Raw genomic sequence first — 14175 nt, 5'->3', positions numbered from 1 at the left:
AATAAAAACTTACTTAATTTATAATAAAAGCTTTTATATATTCCTATTTAAATATATAGAATGCGGAGCTATAGAGCTTTTATAAATTTAAAGTTATTATAGATTATAAAGAGTTAAAGTATTTTATATAAAAATAAAAGCTAACTAAGTATTAGAGCCGTTAAGTAAAATAACTTTTATAATATTATTTTAAAATTAAGTACTACTTAGGCCGTTTATTAACTATCCTAAATACGCTTTTTAAACGTAAATAAAACGCTTAACCGGTTAAAAAAAAAAAAAAAAGGAAAGATTATTTAAATAATTCCTAACTTTACTTAGTTAATAATTAGTAATTTATTAAATTAAAATTATAAAAGTACCCGAGCTATTTAAAAGATATTTTTATAAAAAATAGAGCTTTAATAATAATAAAATAAAATAAAATAAAGGATAAATAATATTTTAAAATATATAAAGTAGTATTAAATAGAGCTAGGGCGCTCCCCTTTAAATTAGCTTTAATTATAAATTATAAAATATAATATTAATATACTTTTAAAACTAATTTAATAAAAGAATTATAGGTCCTAAATATAAAGACTTAGATTATAAGATAATACACTCTAAATAAAAATAATTTAGTACTATTATAGATTTTAATAACGAACTACCTTAATAGAAACGCTACCGTAGCTATCCTATTTAAATAGTTCTATTAATTAGGCTAGTTTAGCGTAATAAAAAGGTTTATTTAAAACTATAATATTTATAAAAGAGTACTATATAATAATAAGCTAAACGTAGCCTTTTATAGCCTCTCGTAGTATTAAAATAAATAAAAAGCGACCTAGTAATAGACTTTATTATTAACTTCCCTTTATTATTAAAAAGCGGCGCCCGGTTTTTATAAATAATAATTAACTACCTCGTAAAGTCTATTACTTTTAAACTAATAATATCTATAGAAATAAAGGCCTACGTAGACCGCTTTATTAACTATTACTTTTAATTTTATAAAATACCTCGGTTTATTATAAATAATCGTAATAGTAATTAAATTAATAAGTTCTAGTACCGATTTTATATAAAAGTAAAAATAAAGTAGTACTTAAATACCGCTTTTTATTTATAAACCGACGGGTTAACTAAATAATTTAATTAAAAGATTAAAATAATTTTATAATATATAATCGTATATATTTAAAATAACTAAAAGGACTAGCTATTAACTACTTAATTAAACTTTAATAACTAAATAGCTTTAATAATAGAGCTCTTACTTTTTTTTATAAAATATAAATATAACGTCGAGCCCCTAAGGATTTAAAAAAGCGTATTAAAAATAGTAAATAAATAAAAAATAAAAGCCGATTTTATAATATAAAAATTTATAAAAATAACGAAGTTCGCCTAGGCTATTATAGCCGCTTTATAAGAACGGATAGAGCGCTTAGTTAATAAATAAAGAGTATTAATAGAGCGCTTCGAAATTAATAATAAAGTATAGTTATATATAAATAATTATAAGTCCCCTAGATTTAATAAAAAGTTAAATTAATTATATTATAAATATAAAATAGTCGAAGTTACGAAACCTACCGTTATATAGCTTAACGTATTTAGTAATATTTACTTTTATTTCTATATTAATATATTACGGTATATAACGAACGACCTTTTACTAGGCTAATAGTAAATAAATAAAAGGCCCCCTCTAATTAAAAAAAATAACGGGGACTATTAATTAATTAAAAAAGTATTTATAATATAATAAAAGCGTATAAGTTATAAATAGTAAAAAGAAGTCTTTATTAAATAAAAAAGCTATTAAGAGCTAATATAAAAACCCCTATTTTTACTCCGTTTAATAGACGCCCTAAAAAAGTTCGAACTATATTATAGGCCCGTTAAAAAGTTTAATAATAACCCGAATTACTAAAATAAAATTAAAAAATATTAAAAGCCTATAATAATTATATAAATTATAATAATAATAAAAAAACGGGTATTAAATAAAAAATAAAAAAGTAATTAAATTAAGGCCCGTAAGTTAAAAGATTATTTAGTCCCGCAAAGTATAATATAAAATTAATAATAATATTATAAACGTAAAAAGGGGCCGTTTAAAGTTTAAAAACCGAGGGCCGGCTATCTTTTTTAATTTAAATAAAAGGAGGTTAATAACGAGCCGCGGCTTAAAAACGGATTAATTATAAAAAAAGAGAGTATAAAAAAAGTATTTATAATAATATAAAAAGAAATAAGGGCTTAATAATACTCGTTAATAATACGGGCCTCTTTTATAATAAAAAAGGCTATACCCTTAGCGATAAGGGTAGTAATAAGGGCGGTAGCGGGGGTTATATAGGGGGCGGGCGTTTTAATAACGAGGGAAGTGGTTATAGCGCGGGTATTATAGCGGGCGCGGGCCTTTTTATTTTTAACTTTAGTCTAGGTAATAGCGGCAATATATAAATAGCTAAAGGTATTTATAAAGTCCTTATATTAATAATAAAAAAAAAACGGTTAATAATATATAAATAACGAATATTAAATAAATATATAACGGCCTTAAAAGCGGGGTCGCCCGTAATAGGGGTTAATAACTAGTAATACTCTTCGACTACTTAAAAGAACTTTATTTAAATAGCTTTAATAATATCGTTAAGCTAAAAATAATAAGTTAGTAATTATAAAGTAAATAAAAAATAATAGCGGTAAATATATAAAGTTATAATAGTAGTTAGCTTTATTATTAATATAAGTAGTATAGCGAATAATACCTTTAGCTTTATAATAAATTAATAATTTATAAACAGGTAAATAATAGCAGCTTAGTATATAAAAGTAATTATAATAACTAACGCTAGCTAGGGTATCGCTATTTTTAATTAGTACCTATATATAAAAGAAATAGGGGACCTTATATAGGGTGCCCGGTATAGGAGCCTTTTTAAATTTATACTCTTTTTTTTTTTCCTTTTTTTTCTTTTTTCTTTTACCTTTTTTATTAAATATTAACTAAATATAAAGTTAACGGATTTTATAAATAAAAAACGGATATACTACGTAGGTTTAATATATTATTTAAACGTTTAACTCGTTTTTAAAAAAATAATTAGATAATAGTCCGGAGTTAAAACTAAACTTTAACTCTTTATTATTTATACTACCTTTATTATTAAATAAAGTAATAGGCTTAATAAGCGTAATAGTAGTAGCGGGCTAGTTAATAAAAACGAACTATTAAAATATTAATAACGGATAAAAAGCTAAAAAGTTATAGAATAATAACATATAAAAAATATAGTAGTAATAGTATATAAAATATTTATTTAATTATTTTTTAAATTAAAAAAGGGTTTTTAAATATATATAAGCGCGCGAGTATAAAAAAAAGATTATATATATAAAAAACGATAGCGGGGACGGCGGGCTTATTAAAAATTAAATTTTTATAATAAATTAATAAAATTTAAATAATAGAAGCGTAGAAATAAATAGATTAGAGTATTTATAAATCGTTATATAAAGGTTAAAAAGAGGAAGCTTTTTATAAAAGGGGGGGGCTTAATAAAAATTAATAAAAAGGACTATAAGTAGTTAATTAATAAATTAAAATAAAGTAGTTAATTACCCGGGGTATTTATAATTAAAAAACGGATTAATAATAGATTTATTTTAAAAATAAAGTAAAAGGGTACATATTATAAACTAGATTTAATTAATAAATCTAAGCCTTAGCCTAGATATTACTGCGGCTTATTACGCTATTTTTATAGAGGTTTTATTTAAACGCTTTTCTTTTATAGAACCTCTATAGAACCTCCGCTCTAAAAACCTCTACTCTTTAGCTTAGATTCTATATATTAAAATCCCCTTAACGTAGACTTACGTAGGCTAGACTCTTAATACCTAGAGGCATTTGCAATTCGAGTAGCTTATGTCGCCTCAAACACATCGAGATACCGTGTCAAACGAGAAATCGGCGATGATTACAAGACCCACATACACCCAGGTCCAATAGCCGGAATCTCTCTAGTAGCCATAGTATTCGTCTTCCTCATACTTGTCCTCTGGGGCAGGCAGAGAGCCAGGGCTAGAGAGGAAGCCACTATGTATAGGTACAACGATTATGTTAGCAATGTCGTGGCTCTCGAGGACCAGCAGAGAGACATCAGAGCTGGAGGCTATGCCTATGGTCGAGGTTATTTTCCAGGGCCACAATATAGCGCAGGCGAAGATGACGGCAGTCGGCGTCCTCGACGCCTGACGAAGCCGCTCCCACCGGTCCCCGGCAAAGTTGGCGGATCCCAACAGCAGTCATGAAACTGATGGGTTCAAGACATTACCACGAAGAACCGGTTGGCGTAGCCTTCATTTTCTGCATGGCATTGGCGTTTTCGAGATTCTCTCTTATCTATGGAAACAAAGTCTCAATTTTTACGTTAACGCAAATCAATCAAGTAAACATACTCAGCGAGAAGCTTTACATTGTATTTGAAGCCTAATATGCAAGATCCTATGCACTGTCTCTGCGCGTGCGAACTCTATGTATGTAATGACTTACACTGTGTCCCTTTGCTTCTTTGTCATTGCATCATTTTCTGCTCAGCAGCAGAAATCAGATAACTCCTTTACTCAGAATATCCGCTTGAAGCCGCGCGGGCGCGAATCTTCGGGGTTGTTGGAGACAAAGGAATGCTACTGGGCTATCATACCACAATCCCCCCGGGGAGCGATGTGGAGTCAACGATTATCTTCGTCGGCAATTCTGACCAGTCATTAACAACCTCTTGTTTGGAGTTTAGATTGAAATCCGACGACAATCTGGGCGCAACATGTCGCAATCATGTTCCATCATCCATACGTATGAGAAGGAACCAAGGCCACCAAGGCACAGAGCATTTCTGTGCTGGGGAGATCTGAGCTTCTATTTAAAGATGGCCTTTCCTCTGCATTTCCAAGTTGTGAGCCCTGACCTGTTCAACAAACGGCTGAGAGCATCATTTTATCTCCTTTCTACCAAGCCAATATGAACATTCGCATCAATCCTTTTATATCTCAATTCGTCCCTAACATGGTCACCCTTGCCCCAGAGATTGCTGATGCGATGGAGAAGGCCATCAGCAATGCCAAAACTTTGTTGAGAGACGTCGACTTAGATGTGGGTAGTCACAATGACCGCCGTTTGTGTCCCGCCAAGGGACGTCAGCACAAAGTTGATCGTAAATGTTTACATCCTAGCTGACTCTAGCTTTGGCATTGTAGATCTTTCACCATCCTGAACTCAATTACGAGGAATTCTACGCGCACGATGCTCTCGTCGAAGTGCTGAAGAAGCTTGGCTTCAAAGTCACCCCTCGCGCATACGGCATTCCTACATCTCTGGAGGCAGAATACGGGGAAGGCGGCCGTCTCGTCGTCTTCAACGCCGAGTACGACGCACTCCCTGAGATCGGCCACGCCTGCGGCCACAATCTCATCGCAACCGCATCTCTGGCGGGTTTCATCGCTACAGTCGCCGCTCTGAAGGCGTCCGGCCAACCTGGACGTGTGAAACTTCTAGGTACTCCGGCCGAGGAAGGTGGTTGCGGAAAGGGAATGTTAGTCGGCAAAGGAGCATATGACGGTGTCGCGGCCTGCGTGATGGCCCACCCAGCTCCATTGTTCACCTACGGCAACGAGGGGAGACACGGTGACGTGTTTGTCAATCATGTTTCCGCCACCAGCTTCAGAATTAAGTTCAAGGGCAAGGCTGCACACGCTGCTGCCTCGCCTTGGGAGGGCGTGAATGCCCTCGACGCTGCTGTCCTCGGCTACAACGGCGTCAGCATGATGAGGCAGCAGATGACAAAGGACTCCACCGTCCACGGCATTTTCACTGATGCCGGCGTCAAGAGCAACATCATTCCCGACTTTGCAGCTGTTGACTACACCGTGCGTGCGCCGACCATTGAGAAAACCAAGGAGCTGCGAGACCGCGTCGTTGCAAATTACCGCGCTGGCGCCATTGCCACAGGCTGCGAGATGCAGGTCGACTATGATGTATTCTATGCGCCCTTGCGCCCGAACAAGCAGCTTTCTCTGGTGTTTGCCGAGGCTGCGGCAGATTTGGGCATCCCCATGTGGTGCGACGTGGACACGAAGGAGGTCATCTCTGGGGCCACCGACCAAGGGAATGTTGGCTGTGTTGTTCCTGTCATCCATCCCATTTACGGGATTGAGGCTAAGGAAGGCCAGAGTAATCACACTGCCGGCTTCACGGAAGCTGCCGGAGCCGAATCAGCACACGAACGAACTCTTATCATTGCCAAGGCTTTAGCAAGGTCCGCATGGGCTGTCTTGACCGACGATGAGATTGCATTCAAGGTTCAACGCGAGTTCCAAGAGAGTGTGACGAAGAGGAGGCTGAAGATTTCCCTCGAGGAGGAGATATCTCTTATCACGAAGGACTCCTCTCAAATCAGCACACCTGTCAAGAAACTATGCTCTTGTGGCAACGGAGTTTGAGCCATAGTTGTTTGATGGCTAGGCCAGCAAATCGAGACTCCGTTCTCTGCCTTCCTTGATTAACATAGCATAGCTGCTATTACCAAGCTTTTGTAGCAACCAATCCCGATGAATTGCGTCGTCTGTTTGTCTCGCCATGATGAAGACTGCCCATTGGTTCCGCCACATGAACGGTCTATCTGCCTTCTGTGTAACCATCCGGAAAATCACCCGGAGGAGATCGTCTTTGGCGGCGGCAAGATCTCGTTGAATCGATTCGGATGACGAAGCAGAAGCCATAGCAACTAGGACACTAACGAGGACAGCATGGAAATGGGACACGATGCTGTAGGATCCTGTGATCAACTTTGCATCGGCTGGATTGGGGGCTTCTGCCAAGCGGAATATGGCCGAATATTCCTTTTCAACCCCCCGGAAGTCAGCTGTTGTTATTGGCCAGGCCAACATGGGGTCTGCAAGATGTAAAGTGATATAGGAAAGACTATTTTCTTACCTCTCGTAGACGATGTAGCATGGTCACTATGCCATTCAGCTGGTCTTCGTCAGTACCAGATGCTTGCACTCGATGCAATCGATCGAGACAAATGTTTGCGAAAAAGTGAAGCTCCAGGGGCTTCGATCGCTCTACATCATCCGTCAACTCTTCGCAGGGATACAACGACCCGAAGTAATCAGCATGGACATTCCGAGAACAGGCAAACAGGGAGCGCGATGTGTCATCGCCGGAAAGTATCAGACGAGAAATATCGCCTCCAATGCCGCAAGATTCAGAGTCCAGGTCCTCGTACGCTATGAAGAGCAGCAGACTCGCGACGAGACTTTTGTTCGGGAGTATTGGCAAATGAAAAGACAGCAAGTCGACGCTGGACTCCGTTCCAGGAGACGTACCGCCAGAAAGATCCCAAGGGGTTCTCTCCCCGGAATCCAAGAGGTTCAGAAAATGATGCTTGCGGACGTAGTCTGCTACGGCAGAGCTCAGCTTCTTCATAGCCCGACGACATTTATCGTCCCAGATCGCACGGTACGTGAGTTGCAACAGCCAAAAGGCCATCAAAGTCTTTGCATGATCACATATCGGCTCTTGCATTCCGTCGACAAATCTGTTGGTTCCCATTGTGAAATGAGACTTGGCCGTGGTCAACACCGTACGGTCCGGGTGATTCCGGGCAACGGTACTAAGGCATGAAGCCAGCAGCAAGTGCATGACCGTGGCGTCATCGTAGGCATGATGAAGCAGGATGGCCAGCTTTGACCACAAGAAGGTCTTGGGACTACACTTTGAGAAGACGTTCTCGAAGAAATAGAGAGCGTCCTGCTCCAAGGGGCCAAAAAGAATCGAGCACCGGGATGGTATGTGTCGAGTGCTCAGTAGTGCTTGAGGTGACGCCGCTGTGTTCTGATTAAATATGACATCCAAGGCCATGCGTTCGTCAAAGTGCGCTGTGTGGTTTAAGACCGGATCAGTCGTAGTCGTCGAATTGTTTTCTTTCACTGGCATCGTTGAGGGACTCCCTCCCCAATCAAGGGGACTTTCGCCCCTAACTACCATATCCTGAACAGTGTTTTTGGAAATGCCCTTCGACGGTAAGATTGGAGGAAGCACGTACTGAAGGCGAGATTTGACAGGGCCAAACCCACGCCTTCGCTCTTGAAGGGGAACATGGTCTCCGCGCCACTGACAGTGTCGCTGTAGGCGACTACATCGCTGGCATGTAGGCCGATCCTCTGAGCACTTGACCTTCGATCGCGCGCAGGTAACGCATCCCCTTGTCGATCGACTTCGCCGGCGGGATTCCATTGTCGTTTTGTCAAGCATGGCCGGCGATGATGCCTGTGAAGCACGTTGCTCAAACGGTTGCGCAGCTGTCGGCGCGAAACCATGGAGAATGGGAATTCAAATGGAACACTGTGAGGGGTGACATGGTGATCACTGGCGAAAGAGCGGCCTATATTGGACGAAGAGCAGTAGAGCACGATTGTTGGCAGAAGTTATTGATAAGAGATCCAGAAGTATTGCATCATCCCGGAGTTAACGACTTGCTGTCGCTGACGCGCCTGATCCCTGAACCGTGCATAAGACTATCTCAACTCTGGGGTATCACCCGGTTGTCAGAAAAAGCGGCACATATACAAGCACCTCGGAGCATTAGCACAGCAAAATCAGGTTTAAAATAGTAAATTAAAATGTTTTAAAAATATTTCATATATCAAGAGTTAACAAAGACCCTTTAGTCATCATTATAGAGTATATAAGCTAAAGTTAAATTAGAAGAGAATTTATGAATTTGGCTAGAAAAAGTAGATAGTTACCGAAGTGTGCCATTTATTCTGACAACCGCGTGGGTACCAACTTAGCCTGAGTGGAGAGCTGCGGTCCGAATTGGCCACTAAGAATCTTCGGACCGAGAGTTAATCGAACGAACAATAACAGTTCAACGTGATAATAGCCCACCTAGGTATTAAGATACTTATCATATGTAGAGATTGTCAACTTTCAGACGACCTTACCTCAGAGAATTGTGATAACTGAGAGCTTTCTCCAGAGAAATACGAACCAAGTCTCAAATCTTAGACCACACAGTTGTCGTATGTGAGGCAGCTAAAGCGGAACCCACCCAACAGAAGCAATAACCCGTTGGGTTGTGTTATGATGGATGAATCACCTTCACGTGGAGAGGCGCATCGACGAAGATCCCCCGAAGGGCAGGGGCGGCCGAAGAGCATCCAAACCACGACTAAGAAACGCCGATGGTGGTCGTCTGGAAACCTACAGTATATACCACTAGATGACTCAGACGAAAAAGGGGATACAGGAGATGCATGGGCGCAAGAGTCAAGAAGAAGCAAAGTCTCCCTTTGGAGATGGCGTTGTACCACAGCACTGCTCCTACTAGCCTTGCTCCTGTCCTGGCTCCCGCTCTCAGCCCCAAACCCAAGTCGACAAGACTACCCCCAACCAGAAGAAGGCGAAGACAACGTCCTGCAATGGATGAAAGAAGCCGAAGTCGCCCAAGGGCACTTCTGGTGCGGCAACTCGACACTCGAAGCCAAACGCAGAGGCTGCGCCTTCAACAAGCTGCACAACAGATGGATGCCGCCAGCCTGCACGCAAGATTTCGAGCACGCCAGGCAGGCCGTCTTTGAAGCCCTGGGTGGCAACGATGAGGAGCCGACCTTTCATTTCTACAGGGACGATGACGGGAAGCCGGGGGCGGAGATTTCCGACGACGAGCTGAATGAGTTTGAGATCTTGACGCCGGCTTGGACGACGGTTGGGCACCACATGACGCATTGCATGTATCTCTTGCTGCAGGCTGCTGCGGCGCTGAATTTGGGGACAAAGGCGGATATGGTTGTACATGCGTGGGAACATGCGAAGCATTGTGCCATGGTTGTGCTGAATGAGACGAAGAAGGCGCCGGCTTGGAATGATGTTAAGAGTTTCGGGCATACACAGTCTGGTGTCTGTTGGTGAATATCTTACCTAAGGTAGGCAGGTAGTCAATGTGATAGATGCTCGAGAATATTCTCATCTTCCATGAAATACGGTCAGGCTGGGTGAAGAGGCGAGTGCATACCTTCCTGAACTTGCCTTGAGAAGGCCATATAGGTCCCTTCAATCCCATTCCCGTCACCAGCCAGCAGGCGCCCTTCTAGGTCGATGGGTCAGGTCAAACTGGCTGGATGGTGGAGTGGTTCATGGTCAACAATCAATTATACACCAACCAGCCTACTCGACGACAGGCTTAACGAGTGCCCGAGTTCGAATCCCAGTATGAGCACCAAGAGATGTAGCCCCCAATTCAGCACCGGGGGGGGGGGGGGGGTGAACTCTTTTTGCTTATTGACTTAGATAAGCCCCATGCTTTATCTGTGCATCGTACTTTAGGTATGGATAGACCAGTAGCCTCTAGTATCAAGCTGACTTCGTCTCTGGGAAGGCCGCAGCCGTGTAGGGTAGACTTCAGTTGCCAATGCTAATTATTTAAGGCAACTGTTTGCATAAACCATCAATGAAGTACACATAGTATGTATTCAAACAGCACTTTAAGGTTTCAAGCTCAATACTTCTTGGATGGTAATTACTCGCCCATCCATTTCCAAGATATCCAAGGTAGGCCTAGTAAGCCTTTGATGAGCGCCGTCTCTTGGCGCAAGCCCCGGGTACAGGCAACGACTTGCGCGAAAAGCAACTCTCCCCAACACAATCCAAATCAAAGAACCTGATAACCTCATCCGCCTGATCCGGAATATTATGATCAATCCCATGAGCCAAAAACGCCTCAAATAGCCCCTTCGTCCCATATACACTCTTCGTCCACCCTGCAACGGGATCATCTTCCACAACCTCCGTCGGCGTGGCCCCCGTCCCCAGTACCGTAGTCCACATCTTGATCTCCTCGTAGAAATTCGTCACATTCAGCACATTATCCACGTCCCCATGCAGAACCTGCAGCTTCGGCCTCGGCCCGACGTACCCCGGATACGCAGCCTCGACAATAGCAGCCCACTCCTCCCCGGTGTGCGTGATCCGTCCGCTCGCGCAGTCGTCAGACCACACAGCGAACCCATCCGCAGCATAACACCCAAACGGCACGCCCGCGAACGCCGAACCCGCCGCAAAGACGTCGGGGTACGCCCCGACGAGGACGTTTGTCATCATGGCGCCGGAACTCACGCCCGTAACGAAGACGCGGTCTGGATCAACATCGTAGTTTTGGAGGGTCCAGCGGACCATGTTTACGATACCTAGAGAATCGCCGCCGGCGTCGTGGGAGAGCGTCTGCGGCGAGGAGACGTCCCAGCAGTAGTCTGCGGTGTGGGGCGTGGAGGGGTATATCGTGACGAAGCCGAGGGTGTCTGCCAAGGGGCGCCAGGGCTTGTAGTTGAAGGCGTCTGTCGCGTTACCGTGGCACCAGTGGGGGAAGACGAGGAGTGGCGCGTTGGGGATGAGGGAGTCGGGAACGTAGAGGTAGAAGGAGACGTTCGTGGGGTTGGGGCCGAAGTCGGTTGTGATGTGTTGGAGGGAGGCGGCGGTTGTGAGGGTTGGGAGGAGGGCTGTTGCCCAGGCTAGATTGGGGCGCATTGTCGAGGTCGTGGCTTGGGGAGAGGTTGTCTTGAACGAATGCGATTTGGGGAAAGATGCCAAGAGAACGAGCAGGTATTGTTCCTGAAGTGGGATCAGAGCTGCTTCTTATGTGCTTTTTAGAGGAGCTACCGGGCCACCCCCGCGATACCGGGCATACGGGTAGAGGAAGAGGTAGCATATGATGTCCCTTCGTGGTGCTGCATTTTCACTGGTTCAATTGACTTGGAGATTGATTGAGGTTGCATCTCTTGCGCGTGGTTGGCGGGGATGGTGTTGTAGAGGAGATCGTCGGTGGAGATGGACCATGGAGGTTCGTGGCTCCGTTTCCCAAAGCGGGAATGTGGAGCCGTAGTGAGCCGGTGAGCCGGGTCTCGTCGGTGCGAGAAGTCCGAGAATACGGCTTCTGCTCGCGATGTCTTCTGACTCTCACTCAATGGCGATCCTTACAATCCTAACAGTCTAAATAGTTGGCAGCTCTCATCTTTTGAGGATTAGAATACGAATGATACGGGAGGCTCAATGGCACGTTTGAATCTCACATCTCAAGGACTCTCTCACTCGACCAGTTTAGGAGACATCACCGGATTCACCATAACGAGCTACTGTATGCCAAATACCCATCGATTTTGATTGACCAAGAACTCCGGACGACGCAATCTCTGCCCTATTGCACAATATCATGTCAATTGTCGGCCAAGCCAAGTCTATGTGCCGTTTCTACCCCACCATTCTCTACGCCCCGTGAAGACCGACTCTTGCCCTTATTTTCTCTTGGCGAACGAAGAAGCAGTTTTCTGAACCTTTGTCGGCGGTGCCGCCTCCGCGTCGCTGTCATCGTCCTCATCCGAATCTTCGACATCATCGTGGTCGACCTCGTCCTCGTCAACAACCTCCTCGCCCGAACTCTCGTCCTCCGCCGCAGCAACCTCCTCCTCGTCATCTTCGTCGTCCGAGTCGCCGACGAAGCCGTTGGCAGCAGGGACCTCGTCGTCATCGTCGTCAATTCCCAGGAGCGCATTCCTTGCGCCGTTCAACACCGCCTCAGCATCCTCCTCGCCCTCGACGTAGATGGCGCCCTCCTCCTCATCGTCGTCCTCGTCATCCGCATCTTCGAGCTGTCTCGCGGCGTCACCCCTACGTGGCCGTCCGTTCCTGAGCTCCATTTGCGCGTGCAGCATGTCCAGCTTGCCCTTGAGGGCGAGCAGGCTCGGCAGACCGCGCGAGCGCTCGCTGAGGACCTTTTGTAGCGCGACTAACCGCTCCAAGGCCTTGGGCTGGACCGCCAACGCGCCGCCGTGTACGATGAGCGTCCACTTGACCCAGTCCATGAGGCTGCCCGCGCGACCGGGCCGTCTGTGGAAGCGGGCAGAGAGCTTGGTGAGGAGGACGCCGGCGAGGCTGCTGTCGAGGCGCTCAATCGTCTGCTTGATGCCTTCGGGCTGGCTGGTCTGCAGGCAGTTCTCGAGGAGGTCTGTGTCGTCGGTCTTGAGCGCCTGGGTGAGGACGGTGCTCAGAGAGGATAGCGACACGGGCTCGAGGCCCTTTCTTGATGACTGCGAAACGAGGGCCTTGCTGCTGGCGTCGTCTTGTTGCGCGAGCATGGCGGGGACATCGATCGTGCCGCGGATCAGCTCGCCAAAGGTGGGCGATCCTGCCTCTTCTTCCTCCTCTGCGCCGCCGGCCTCCGCATCGGCCTTGGTTTGTGTCGTGGTGGTTTCTTCTGTGGCGGTGCCATTCAAGGCTTCCTTTGCGTTGCCGGTCTCGACCTCGGCACCTTCCATTTCCTCGTCTGAAACATCCTCATCGCTCTCCTCGCCGGAAGAAATCTCAATCGCTTCGTTGGCGTTGCTCTTGAGTGCGGCCTGCAGAGAGTCTGTCGCAGAGACGGCGGCTCTGCTCTCGTCAATTGTGGTCTTGGAAGCCTTTGGGGTCGACTTGACGACCGGTGCCGTGAATTTGCCGGAAGATCTCCGCCTTGATGACATGGTGACGGGTTTTGGGGGGAGTATCTCGAGGGAATCGGGTGGTGGAAGAAAAAAAGGTGGGAAAAGTCGTGATCGAGTTCCTCTCCTCCAGCAGCGACAGACCTGCTTGAACTTTTTTTTCTGCCGCCAACCAATTTTTTTTTCTGGCTGGATGTACATGACCGCCCGCGGGGGGTCTCGCTGACATAATGAGGTGAGGTGGGGCTGCCCCCATTGTAGGTTGATGTCGGGTCCCGTCTTGAGATTCTCGGCATTCGGAAAGACCTTTCGCCGCGATACCTCCAAAGCCAGCTGCTTGCTTATGTAAGTGGAGGATCTTTCCTATTCATCGTGGTTGAGGTTGAGGTCGACAGGTGCACCTGCATAAATCACAAACACTAATAGAAGCGATGGGATCACTGTTGATTCTGAAGGACCGTCCGTTTACAGCATCTGGACTCAAATATTTGTCTGCACCTGGGCCATACGCAGTTTGCCTAAACTCGAACACCTAGTAAATCGACGCAAGTTCCAGGTTGAGTCAAGCAAGCGGCGACGCGACAGTGCGCAAGCTAGGATCTGAGGGAAGCTATTCGCAAATGTGTGGAAAGCCTCAGGCTAGAGAAA

The 14175-nt window shown here is 44.6% G+C and overlaps 4 protein-coding genes across 4 annotated transcripts; 2 read left to right on the top strand and 2 right to left on the bottom strand.

The window, feature by feature from the left end:
- Positions 1-4984: 4984 nt before the first annotated feature.
- On the top strand, positions 4985-6635 carry BDZ83DRAFT_745243 (uncharacterized protein; the record flags this gene model as incomplete). The annotated part of the gene is made up of 3 exons (XM_060513183.1): positions 4985-5203; positions 5254-6376; positions 6592-6635. Exons 1-3 carry the CDS (start codon positions 5018-5020, stop codon positions 6633-6635), a joined length of 1353 nt encoding a protein of 450 aa, XP_060358518.1. The 5' UTR covers positions 4985-5017.
- Positions 6636-7167: 532 nt separating this feature from the next.
- On the top strand, positions 7168-9970 carry BDZ83DRAFT_797356 (uncharacterized protein; the record flags this gene model as incomplete). The annotated part of the gene is made up of 2 exons (XM_060515888.1): positions 7168-7520; positions 9456-9970. The coding sequence occupies exons 1-2, from the start codon at positions 7172-7174 to the stop codon at positions 9968-9970; spliced, it is 864 nt and encodes a 287-aa protein (XP_060358517.1). The 5' UTR covers positions 7168-7171.
- A 565-nt stretch (positions 9971-10535) lies between these two features.
- Positions 10536-11671, bottom strand: BDZ83DRAFT_145767 (feruloyl esterase B). Its single transcript, XM_060501303.1, has one exon. The coding sequence runs from the start codon at positions 11579-11581 to the stop codon at positions 10616-10618; it is 966 nt and encodes a 321-aa protein (XP_060358516.1). The 5' UTR covers positions 11582-11671; the 3' UTR covers positions 10536-10615.
- Positions 11672-12161: 490 nt separating this feature from the next.
- BDZ83DRAFT_641574 (Dip2/Utp12 family-domain-containing protein) lies at positions 12162-13735 on the bottom strand. The gene has a single exon (XM_060509565.1). The coding sequence runs from the start codon at positions 13567-13569 to the stop codon at positions 12346-12348; it is 1224 nt and encodes a 407-aa protein (XP_060358515.1). The 5' UTR covers positions 13570-13735; the 3' UTR covers positions 12162-12345.
- Between the last annotated feature and the right edge of the window lie 440 nt (positions 13736-14175).

This window comes from Colletotrichum acutatum, assembly GCF_030867785.1.
Source record: "Colletotrichum acutatum strain CBS 112980 chromosome Unknown BDZ83scaffold_185, whole genome shotgun sequence".
NCBI classification, from domain to species: domain Eukaryota; kingdom Fungi; phylum Ascomycota; class Sordariomycetes; order Glomerellales; family Glomerellaceae; genus Colletotrichum; species Colletotrichum acutatum.
Note: the sequence above shows the minus strand (reverse complement) of the source record. Positions and strands in the feature narration are given on the sequence as shown.

Bases quoted from the DNA above. Each gene is read 5' to 3' on its own strand.
- BDZ83DRAFT_145767 (XM_060501303.1), bottom strand. From the start codon at position 11,581: ATGCGCCCCAATCTAGCCTGGGCAACAGCCCTCCTCCCAACCCTCACA.
- BDZ83DRAFT_641574 (XM_060509565.1), bottom strand. From the start codon at position 13,569: ATGTCATCAAGGCGGAGATCTTCCGGCAAATTCACGGCACCGGTCGTC.